This window comes from Mytilus galloprovincialis, chromosome 1 (genome assembly GCF_965363235.1).
Source record: "Mytilus galloprovincialis chromosome 1, xbMytGall1.hap1.1, whole genome shotgun sequence".
Lineage (NCBI taxonomy): Eukaryota > Metazoa > Mollusca > Bivalvia > Mytilida > Mytilidae > Mytilus > Mytilus galloprovincialis.
The window spans coordinates 106,624,935-106,637,860 of record NC_134838.1 but is presented as its reverse complement, the minus strand read 5'-3'; the positions used below and the strand labels follow the sequence as shown (position 1 = coordinate 106,637,860).

General features: G+C 31.7%; 2 protein-coding genes across 3 annotated transcripts in view; one reads left to right on the top strand and one right to left on the bottom strand.

Annotated features, from left to right (window-relative positions):
• The window catches only part of LOC143049326 (beta-1,4-galactosyltransferase 4-like), a 262,011-nt gene that overhangs the window by 17,246 nt on the left and 231,839 nt on the right, over window positions 1–12,926 (top strand). The gene's annotated exons all lie outside the window — the stretch shown is intronic.
• On the bottom strand, window positions 280–10,996 carry LOC143049262 (deoxyribonuclease-1-like). 2 transcript variants are annotated; one of them, XM_076222961.1, is made up of 9 exons: window positions 10,870–10,996; window positions 8,010–8,200; window positions 7,145–7,233; window positions 6,616–6,693; window positions 4,771–4,889; window positions 3,119–3,228; window positions 1,699–1,859; window positions 1,161–1,257; window positions 280–383 (listed from the first exon to the last, which is right to left on the bottom strand). In XM_076222961.1, exons 2-9 carry the CDS (start codon window positions 8,190–8,192, stop codon window positions 333–335), a joined length of 888 nt encoding a protein of 295 aa, XP_076079076.1. In that variant the 5' UTR covers window positions 8,193–8,200; window positions 10,870–10,996; the 3' UTR covers window positions 280–332. The 2 variants fall into 2 exon arrangements, with proteins under 2 accessions (XP_076079076.1, XP_076079083.1); XM_076222968.1 differs by having other exon boundaries at window positions 10,894–10,957.

The window sequence follows — 12,926 nt, the reverse complement described above, 5'->3', positions numbered from 1 at the left end:
GCTAATTTTTTATCTGACTAGAAGCAACACCAAAGCATGGACTTTGACATTTTGGATTTTCCTATTGCACTATATGTGCCACGAGTCTGCTTTAAAGACTTGCACATTTCTTTTGAATAAATACTCATAATTGGCAAAATTGATAAACTAATAGTTTTAGTCATCTTTAAATATAAATGATTATTTAACTTGGCTCATTTTGTTGCAATGTCTGAGGATGGATGTGATATTGTGAATTTAAATATAACACAAAGATGGTAAATAATTTCCCCTCAAGAATTGTTTTGTATTATTTTATTGAAATACGAAGCCTTTTCAATTTCTCGGGTTTCTTACACGATAAGTTGCACTTCAACAGGATAGTGGTCACTAACGTCCAACATCTGAAACATAAAACTGCATATTAAATATATTTATTTATGATACAATTCAAATTAAAGGATATACACAATTTGGCATGAATATTTTCATACAATTTGATAATTATTAGGATCCAGAACAGACTGTTAACCTTTTTAATCAAAATACAAATAAAACATTTTATTGGTGTTATATTCAAGAAGTAGAATGTAACTTAATGGAAATCAACCAACACTGTATTTTAATGGTGTGAACACCAGCAGAAAAAGAGGAAACATCGGATATATCAGAAGGACAATTAACGAAAATAGAGGCATACATAGATAAAATATAATAATGGTGTGAACACTAGAATAAGATTAACGAGAAAACATCGGATATATAAGAAGGACAATGAATGGAAAGCCAGCAGAAAAAATGTTTTAATGGTATGAACACCAGAAGAAGAAGAGAAAACACCGGATATATTAGAGGGACAATAGGGAAATGCATGTTTCTGAAAGAATACGTTCAACATTGTGGCCAAATTTTATTTTCTTTTGTAATGATTCAAATACATGTTTCAGTTATCCAATAGCTATCTACTAATCCATAAATGCAGTACATGTTTATATTTGGAGTACCGTAAATACCTTTTTAACTTACTCTGAGGCTTCTTTTATGCAGATATTCTCGTTATCATAGTACCGAAACAACACTAACATGCAACTGTTACTGTTAGATAACGTTTCTTCAACATGAGGACTTCTAATAATGTCAACACCATATTGTACCATCACAACATATATTTCGAAACCTACCCTTTCGTAATTTAATCCAAGTGTGTTCTCGAACTGATACACGTTAGCTGAACCTGGTTTTACTGCCTGCTGAAGCTTGGTTCCAGAGACTACGATTCTATCGTAGAACAAAAACTGATATTATTACACAGTCACACGCCTATTTAGTATTTTTTTTGTATCTTTTTTTCTATAGGTTTTTATTTAGTTATAATATTAGTTTCTATTAACCTATTTATAAACTAATAGTTTTAAAATAATGAAAAATGCTGTTCTAGTTTCATTCAAATATTTGTAGAACGAGACAAAAAGAAAGAGATAAAACAAGAGAAAAAAAAAGAGAAAGACATACTATATTTTTTTCAACCTCACACCCGTTTAAACCCGAAATTGTACAATATAACTCCGAGATTTCTGTTTTTATTGGTTGAGGGTTCGTAAAAAAGATATGTGCTTGTATTTTGCACTAAAAATAATAATCATATTAAGAGAATGACAGAGCTTTGAATATTTAGAAATCGCTATTATATCTAGATAACTATGTATTCATTCATCATACCTATCATAAGCACAGTTAGTATTTTGAGATGTGGTAGTATCAGCATCCCAATCAAGCAGCCAATGGAAGTCAACATTGTCATAATAAAATTGCTTTGAAGCCAACTCTTCAACCTTGGCATAGGAACAGTCTGCATTGAAATCTCCGAACGTCATTATATTCTTATGGATAAAAAGACAACATTTATCAGTTTTGTTATATCAACGACACAATTAGATTAAATCATTCCATATATGTGTAGGCGACTTATCACTGTGTTGTATTATGTCAAAAGAAAGGCAACTGTGGAAAATTATAATAGTATGAGCAATTTCTTTGAACCCGATTTTTAAATGATCAACATGCTTTTGAATGCATCAAATCAATGTTGAAGAGGTATTAGGAAATCTGTTGATTTATTTCCTTGATTAGGTCTTACGCGAAAGTTGATAAATATTTTTTTATGTGTTTTAATATTTATGAAGGAACAGGTTCTATCAAAATTAATGAAAAGCAGCAGAGTACTAATTCAATATAAATATCTTTTGTAAAAAGTCCAAACCTGGTTGCGGAATGTCTTTAAGTGTTAAAGACCAATTGGTCACGGAGCCTGTTTTCGGCTCTTATTTCGTTTTGTTTTCTCAAGAAAACATTTCACATTTCCATTCGCAATTTTATTAAATGATTTTCAAGATTTTTCAATAAAGGCTTGACTATTTGATGAAATAAATTATTTTTAAATTTCGCGCCCGAAGAGCGAATTTATGTTATCGAGCACGATCAAATCTAAACATAATAAAGCCAGGGATTTATACGTTGCAAGATTAGGCCCTATATGACTTAAACATAATAGCCACATTTACATTGTCTGAGGGAGTTTGAATAACCTTCTTAATAATTTCTTAATTTATAAACGGGGACCTTTAAAGTTCTTTTTGATGACAAAATAAAATGAGTACAACTATGTTTAATGTGCCATTCAAAATAAGATCGATAAAAACAAAATACAATCACTGATTCATTCTACCTTTGTATTTTATTATTCTCTGCACTTATATAAGCTTTTGAAAGACAACTTCCTCATCGGTAGACATATATTGGTTTATGAGTATGTCATTGGTCTAGAGGTCGGGTGACTAACCTTTTTAATATTGTCTTATATTAATATGTTCAACAAGTAATCTGCAAGCAGTATACCAGCTATTGCTATTTGATTTGATTAATTTTGTATTATTTCTTTTTGCTACAAACCTTTTATAGTGTTTAATGGAATCAAAATATTGAATTAGATTAATTACTGAATTATTAGTTTTTTAAAACATTTTTTTTTTACTTTTATTCTCATGAAAAGGCTCAGAATATGAACTGGAAACAGTAAAAAATCAGGAGAGAAAAAAACCCATCGACACATACAAACACAAACATATAAATGTTAGCTCACCGTTATTCCCCACTTGTTCACTGTGTCTTGGTACACATTATACAAATAACCAATTTCTGCGACAGCATCGTCTGGTTTTGCATGTATACCAGTCACAACAAATCTTGTTTCTGAAAATGAACATTGACTTTCTAACTTTAATAACAGCAGGCGAAATTTTGTATGATACAAAAACATCAACTATAAACCAGTATCAGAGATCTTGAGAACACCTTAACTAACTAGCATATCTTCCAGCATGACCATTCTTTAATCTTAAACAAAGATATAGCCTTCTATATTAATCCCGGTATCTATAATGAATTTATATTATATTATATTATATTATATTATACTAGGCACAGTAAGTTTTTAAAATTATATCAACTAACTAACAAAAAACATCACCAAAGATACCAGGATAAAGAATTAGTACGCGAATCAAAAAAGAGAAAAGGCCAACAAAAATACGAAGTTAAAGGGCATTATAAGGACCCTTTATCCCAAAAGGTTTTGCCAAATAAAGCTAAGGTTATCTATTCTTTAAGCACAAATGCATAGTATTTCAAACAGTTCAAAGTTTTGAAGCAGCTACTTTATAAACATGACCTTACAAAGGCATGATATGTCAAAACAGAATAGCTGACTACTGGGGTGGTTTAATACCATCAAGAATGAAACCTCCACGAGCAGTGGGATCGATTCTGTGGTTGTAAAAAAACTCATGAAAAAAATTACAGGTTTTAGCTTGTACGCAAACCGCAAGTTTAGTCTCAAAAGACTCCGTATGGATTCCATAATACAACTATTCAAAAGGCAAAATGAAGTTCGAAGTTAAGGAGCACTTGGTTTCCTAAATTCAGAAAGATGTTGTCAAATACAGCTATGATAATATATTTATAGAATATCCTTATACTATTTCGAACAATCACAAGGTTTGTACACATTTAATTTATAAATTTTACCTTATCAATTAAAAACAGACTTTCTGACTTCTGAGCTAATAACATGTGAGAGGAAACCTAATCCAGCAGTGACATCGACTTAGTGATATTTACTAAGCATAACATATCTTTAACTGAAATATGTTTATATCAGAAAGTGTTGGCCACCGATACCGAACGCGCCAAACACTGTGAAAGGGTAATAAATAAATCGGACTAAAACACCAAAGATATTCTAAAATAAAAGAAGCCATTCACCAGTAACTTATTTTTGTTAACATCAAATCTTGTTAATTTTACAGCAACGGGTTACACATAGAATATAGGATATAGGTTATAGTCGAATTCTAAACGAGAAGCTCAAAATATTGCCGTCAATAGTTAAACTAGATATAAATAGGAAAAATGAAGGTAATATGAACGTTAAACATACACACTGAAAACTCAAAGTCCTGAGGTAATATAGCAAAATGGTCTGAATATTTATATCCGATGACATTACATCAACTGACTAACATTTATACCAGCCAGATAAATTATGTTTCTGAAAGGAAAAAAAACCATCAACATGACTTACATGTGGCAACGACAAATATCGTATCTGCAACTAACAGCAACTGGTTGACTAACATAAGTGATATAATAACTAACACACATTCGACCTCTTAATAGTACCAACTTAAAGTCATTCTTACTCGTGTATTTGAAAAAAGAAATGCGTTAAAATACCTGTTCCCCCATGTACAGGTTGGAAGAGAGCACTGTATGGTTCTCTTTCAAACCAGTCAGTATAATCATCAGGGCCGTCATCATACTGGTGAACATCTATTAATTTCAAAGTACGTACTCTGTAAAACAAACACACTGGCGTTATTAATATTCTACAATGCAGGTTGTTTAATCATGATACAACTTCCGATTGATATCCACTTTTATGAATATTAATTTTTCGTTGTCATTTTCATCATTCCTATGCCTGTAGTACTTTATTTATACTGGATAGGAATCTCAAATCGTACTACTACGAGTGTCTTGTAAAAGAATAAGGAATAAATAGGCACTCAGGTAATCCCACATATAGAAACATATCTTTTAATATTTGCGAATCATAAGTCCTTCATGGCTTCAATTAACATTACATAAAACAGCAAATCGGGGGGCTTACCATGTTTGTATTGGATACCCGAACTTCACAAAATTCCATACAAATAAAGGTACATTGATGTCTCATCTTCCTGTTCGACTACAAAATTTTTCATCTGATTGACAAAGATTCTGTCCGCAGTGAAAGAGAGTATTCAGAAAAATTATGAACATTTTACTCGCGTAGTGGTATTAACCATATGTGGAATCTAAAAAACTCTAAAGAACTTATGGATAATTCTAAATCTCGGGCTTTCTCTGAAATCAGTTCTATCAAAACTTTTAATTTTCAACCCCGATTATAAACTCATCATAGATACCAGGATTGAAGTTTTGTATTTGCGCCGTGTATTTGTATACCCCCATTCCCCATGTGAAATTGAAAAATCGTCTAAAACAAATAATTCACAATGCCTTTCAACATAAAAATGGTATCATACGCTTTAAATTTTATTTCTTTGGGATATCATACGGCATATTTTGTTAATAGTGAACAAAAAGGTAACACATGCTACACAGATGTACATGTGATATTATGCCAGAGTTTCTTATTGACAATATATTTAATTAATTTGGAGGTAGGCTGTTTCATCAAATTGTCGGCATTCCTATGGAACGAACTGTGCACCTCTAATTGACAACCTGTTCTTATTTTCATATGAGTCGTAGTTCCTTCAGACACTTGTAAACAAGAAGATCAAAGAAGACAGATAGTTTACTCTCACATTCAGATAAACTGAGATGTTCTTTGTAGTAACATTTCAAACTTGTATAATTGTGTTACATTATTATATCCTTCAGAACTAGAAATTGAAGACTTATATCTCGAATATGACATAAGTGGTAAACGATTTTAATTTTGAAATTATCAGTTTCATCCACCTTCGTAGCAATAAACCAATGTCAGCTACATATAAGAATAAGATATATAATTCACACAACTCCGTCAGTATTCAAAAGCTGCAGCTTCTCATTACACTTGGTAAAACGTCACCAGTGTCCAAGCAGATAATTGACGAACCGGGGGTATGACAGAAAACGTTTCTAAAAAAGTTCATTGGAATATACCAAAACCTTATTGATAAATATTCCGTATCAACTTCACAAATAATACGTGATGGTGTTGAAGTATAGATTCTTGGTACTGACAATGGTTATCAGCTAAATAACATGTTATAATGTTCCTAAAAAGGTCAGGAATATGACAGCTGTTATCCATTCGTATGATGTGTTCAAGCTTTTGATTTTGTCATTTGCTTAGGGACTTTCCGTTTAGAATTATCCTCGGAGTTTGGTATTAATGTTATTTGACATTTTTTAGCAATCGAACTTAAAATAAATCGTTAGGAAGCAAATCATTGCAACTTCTCTTCCTGGCATCGCTATCCAATAAATTGTTTTACACGTTATAAATACCAGAATAAAACTTACTTGTAGAAGTAAGCATACTGTTCTTTGTATGAAGATCTTCCCAGACGTTCGCTTACTGTCATACCGTAACTATCGGTCCTGTAATAAAGCAGTGTCCATCGGTCAGTTTCTTGAGCAGCTGAAGGTTATCGTTGAAAGAATTATTTCTTTACCCCCAAAAACTCTTCTCAAAGGATTATTAAAACACACAGATTGCATTGTGGTGTTTATATTGTTTATCTTATAATTGAATGTACAAGACATGATTTTGTGAATTTTACAAAGTGATTATAAGGAATTCAGCTCCAAAATGTACTAATTAAATAAAAGACGGTTATAAACTAGGTCTGTTCATACTTCCTACCTTTTGGTATTAGTCCATTTTGTCCGTTTAATGGAGATAAGTTTAAGTCTCTAGTGTTCGTAATATGATTTTATTACTCAGTTTGTATTTCATGTAAACATCTGTTTGAATTTTTAAATGAATGTTTTTCATGTATGTGTTATTTCAATACTTCAAAATATGTGGTTTATCAGCTGTAAAACTTACTTGTTCACTAATGTCCAAAGATCTTGTAATGCCTCGCCGCTTATGTCTCGTATTTCTTGTATCAAAATCAAGTCATACCTAAGTACTATCTGTTTATTGAAAATTTTCTTTAATTCAAGTTAGTGAATTTATAAAAAGAAATGTAATTCAAACACTGTTTAGCAGATTGGTTGAATACAAACCCACATTTACTTCCCTAAATGCATTGCTTAATTTGTATTGTACGTTATTGATTAAGAAATATTGTTTTGAAAAATACAATTGCTTATGGACTGTTAGTCCTCGTTTCTATTATCAGCTGGAAGTTAGCGCTTTTGCACGTTCAAACTAACATTTGTGTCCAAACAATCGGTGTTGATAGATTAAGAAACTGCGAAACAACAACGGGGTAAGTTGACCTTAAATACATTCGGCTATTCTTTTCATGTCCCTTTTGTTCATTTATCTCCAAATATTTCTACGTATTTATGTATCCCCCTTTCTTTCAAATGTGTATGTTTGAGCGGTTTTTTGTGGTAACTCCAGTGAAGCACATCAGATGTATGGCTTTTAATGTCAAAATAGAAAAATGTGTTTATCTTGTAAGTTTTGACAACTTTTTTGAATTTTGGGTCGTCAATGCTCTTCAACTTTATACTTGTTTGGCTTTTTAACTATGTTGATTTGAGCGTTTGGCGTATCAAATTTTTCCAGGTGCAGCTATCAGCAACGATATGGAAAAGCATTAGTGCACAAGAAACGTGGTGGTGTCATTATATTTTTAAGTTAAGAGATCCGCCTAAACAAGTTATCCAAAACTAAAAGCCTTGGTGAAAGGGGTTTATAAAGGGGTTTATAACTTTTCAATACATATAGTTGAACCAACCTCTTTAATATAGTTCGCTACTTCAGGGTCACTCATTTTGGATTTTCCGAACGTCTTGATGTTGAATGCTGATACCAGAAGTGGAGTCCCGTTACGGAGTTTTGGATTTTTACGACCTCTAGGTTTTGCTTGAATCAGTAATACCATAAACAGCACTAAACCGATTATAAGATATCTACACATTGCAGGTTCTAAAAAAAATGTAAATACAAATAAAATAGATATAGAATAAACGTGAATGAGACAGCGATTACCAATCATCAGAGGACATTTGAAGTCAATATACAACCTTCAACAGTAGACAAGTATCCATAGAATATGTCAAGTCTCTAAGTCGTTCGGATACTAGAAATTCTAATAGAGACTATTTAATTGGGCTCGCGGGTATTTATCATTTTTTTTTAATATAGGATTTCGTTTATTTTTCTATAAATGAACTTTATCTTATGCTTAATAGAAAAATAAAATAAAAAAAAAAATGGGGTCACCGTTCATTTAAGCTCTCAATCTGTTGAAAGAAACATACATTTTTGTAAAGGTACTTTTTTTCTGTTGAACTAAGAAAAAAAGGTAATATCGAAAAAAAAATAGTTTAGTTTAAGTACACCTTATTTGAAAATAATAAAAAAAAAATATAGGTCACCGATGAGTTAAAAAAGATATTTCAATTTAAATGCCAAAAAAATGGCATTTTTGCACCAAAGGGAGATAACTTGGAGCTTTTTCAATGGTACATACATTTTTAAAGGCATCTGGGGCCACTACGATTTTTTTCTGAATGATTTTTGTACCATATGATTAGGTAACAACTAATACATAATAAATTAAATTTGTAATGAAAAAAGAAATGTTTATTTTTTTTCGGAAATGTTTAGACTCTCGAGCCTCCTTAAGGTTCTTTATTCAACACCAAATTCAAATAATGACAAAAACACAATAGCATATAACTGAAGACAATCAGTGACGAGCTAGTGATGTGAGACAGGCATATTTTAACCCCGCCACATTATTTATTTATGTGCCTGTCCCAAGTCAGGAGCCTGTAATTCAGTGGTTGTCGTTTGTTTATGTGTTACATATTTGTTTTTCGTTCATTTTTTTACATGAATAACGCCGTTAGTTTTCTCGTTTGAATTGTTTTACATTGCCTTATCGGGGCCTATTATAGCTGACTATGCGGTATGGGCTTTGCTCATTGTTGAAGGCCGTACGGTGACCTATAGTTGTTAATGTCTGTGTCATTTTGGTCTTTTGTGGATAGTTGTCTCATTGGCAATCATACCACATCTTCTTTTTTATATATCCAATGAGATAGGGTAAAATTAGACAAAAATGAGGCAGAAGATTCCAAAAAAGGCATAGAAAACTCATAAGTAGTCCAAAAACTGGCAACGCCCTTGCAAAATAACAAATAACTACGAAAAGACAAACTGCAGTTTACAAAGCACTACATGGAAAAGTAAAGACTGGACATCACGAACCGCACTAAAAACCAGGGATGCTCTACTGTACTGTGCATGCACTGCTTGTTTGTTGATGTATATTCTTTGGAAAGTGAACAATGTGAAAGCTGAAATCATCTCTTTTGTTGTCAAGTTTTGTTCTCAGTCGACCATCATTGTCAGTTTCTAGGTGTCAATCAAAGATTTATCAGACTTAACTATATTTGTGGTATTCGTTATATCTAGTTCGATATGATAAATGCGTTCAACAAAGTCAACAAACTTAAGTTCTGTAATGAGAAAACAACATCTATATATCGAAAGATGAAGATACATGATACTCCTAGCTTCTTTTCATTCTTCCTGAGAATATCCTGTTTGCAGTTTTCCATAAGCATTTGGATCTGAGAATATCCTGTTTGCAGTTTTCCATAAGCATTTGGATAAGGAAAACTGTATAGTTCGTCTTCATAGGAATTCCGATTGTTAGTTGAAAAATAAAAGTTTACTGAAGTTTAAAACTCATATAATCAATCATCCTGTATACTTGCTAAGACATAAAAAATAGATTATGTGTTTCAAAAATATAAGCAATAAGGAAATGCCTGGAGAGGAGCATTACACAAATCTTACATCAATGAAAGACAGACAAAATCATGGCAAAATAAAAAAAGATACTAACAATATAAGTAAACTTAATATCATGCTTTCAAACCCTTGATACTGATCTAATTCATATATCTTGGTTGGAGCTGTACTCAATTTAGAATGCACTACACGAAATATCGATATGTATTATTAGTATTCTTTGAGAACAAGACTGGCAGTTTAAAAAAGTTTTAAAATCCCATAATCTTCCAACTAAAAGATACACAGACAAAAGAAATCAATTACATATATAGTTCCGTGATAGATAAAAATAGAATAGGCCCAACAGTGATAACACATTGCCGTTCTATATAATGCCCACCCCCCCCCCCCCCCCCCCAATTATTAAAAGGCTATAGTTGCGGGTAGAATTCGCACATGAACAAAACATAAAAAGCACAAAAAATAACAATATTGTGCCAAAATAGGGCAAATGTGTGCAGATTTTCAATGTAGAAAAGAGTAAACAAAAGAAATATATTAAGATTTAATCCTAAATTATTGAAAAGAAAAATCACAAAAAGATTGAACTCCGAGGAAAATTCAAAACGGAATGTCCGAAATCAAATGGCAAAACCGAAAGCTCAAAAACATCAAACGAATGGATTCCAACTGATTTGATGCAGACTTGATATAATAGTAATCTTGCTAAATGCCAGTCGTAGTGAATGAAATAGAACGGTATAATTATTATGAACTGATAAAGAAATATGTAAAGCAAATGACGAACTGTTATAAATAAGACGTAGAAATCAAAATATATTATTTACCTAATATAGATCCTATATACTAACAGTGTAGCAAGTTTACAAGACGTGACACAGTTCCGAGATAAAGTGTTCTATGGGTAACTGTTTATATAGCATGGTAATATTTTAAGTAGTTGAAGAGTGAGAAAACGACAGATGTAATAGTAATTATAATACATGAACATGTGAATACACATTTGGAACCGGTCTAAATTTAAATTCTATCATGAGTGATTTATTTATGTTTAAAAGATATAAATAAAGGCAACAGTAGTATACCGCTGTTCAAAACTCATTAATCCATGGACAAAAAACAAAATCGGGATATCAAACTAAAACCGAGGGAAACGCATTAAATATAAGAGGAGAACAACGACATAACACTAAAATGTAACACATATAGACAAAATCCCACGAGAATAACAAATATAACATATATATATAACATCAAAACCAAATACATGAATTTGGGATAGACAAGTACCGTGACACGTCTTATCGCAATGTGAATTTACACTCAAAAATAAGAGAAAACAAACGACACAACGTTATAATGTAATACACACAGAAACGAACTATAATATAACAATGACCATATTCCTGACTTGGTACAGGGCATTTTTAAAGGAAAAAATGGTGGGTTGAACCTGGTTTTGTGGCATGCCAAACCTCGCACTTTTATGGCCATGTGAAATATAACATCAAAATGACAACACAGGACTACAATATAAATAAATTGGAGAACACAATTGACAAAGAATCACACGAACAACAGCCAACAAAAGGCAACAAGTTCAAAATTTTAATACGCCAGAAGTGTATTTTGTCCACACAAGACCTATGTGTGACGCACAGATACAAAAGTTTGAAAGCCGAAAAGAGTACAAAGTTGAACAGCATCGAGGACCAAAAGATCAAAAAGGTTGTGCCAAAAACGGCAAGGGTTTTCCGTTAAGTTACCAGAAAATCCCTATAATTTAGAGTAATTTATACTTTTGCAAACAGTAAATTTAATAAAATGAATATTCAAAAGATGTACATGATAAAGCTGAAGTATTAACTAATTACAGGAAACAACTGAAATACATTTACATAACCAGACATTTGAAACACAAAAGTAGACGCATAATTGTTTAATGAATAAAGTTGTCTTTACGTGGGGGTGCAAGACTTTTGGGCCAAACCATCAGAGTGACCACGGTATCTTGTGAATCAAGTTTACATTTTGGCTATTAGCTTTTATTACTCTTACAGATAACTTGCAGGTATACTTTTAAATTTGTAAAATAATAAATAAAGATTTTTTTTTCAATTCAAACAACAGAAAATTCCATGCTTTGTGAATCATGGCTGGTTGAAAAGAAAAAAACTTGACGCTTTACACCATACAGTTGAAATGGGTTAAAATAGTAGTCACCACTTCTGATTTGACATGAATTATCATTTATAGTGTCATAATTAAAAATCAAGTTTGCATTTTTTTGATCACCCAGGAATACATTGCTATATTTACCAAAAACTTTCTGAATTTGGGGTCCTCAATGCTCTTTAACTACATATTGTATTGATTAAGATTTGAGCATCACTAACGAGTCTTTTGTAGACGAAACTCGTGTCTGGTGTTCAAAATTTTAGACCGAATATCTATGATGAGTTTACTTAAACAGTTAAAGGGAATATCATCATATATTATAGTATCACAATACTACCGTTTTTAATTATATGTAGAACCATCTCCAATCAGTTTGAAAAATCTATTGGTGTATAGTTTTCTCTCTTAAAATAATTATTTTATACCTTCATGTTGTACATAGTTTAAACAATATCTATTGCTATAAAGAACGGATTGTCTTGCTTTGGTCAAATCCCTTTTTGAGCAGGGAATAGACATTGACTTGCAAACTGAATCGGTACATAAAACAAGAACATCTTAAGATAGAATGCCATTTGCTGCATATAGAATAATAATATATACTAGTTGTTAAAAATATATTATATATGGCTTCTGGAAGATTAGTTAAAATTTCGACTTTGAAAATTAACCTAATGTCGACTTTAAAATTAAACCCAAATATCGA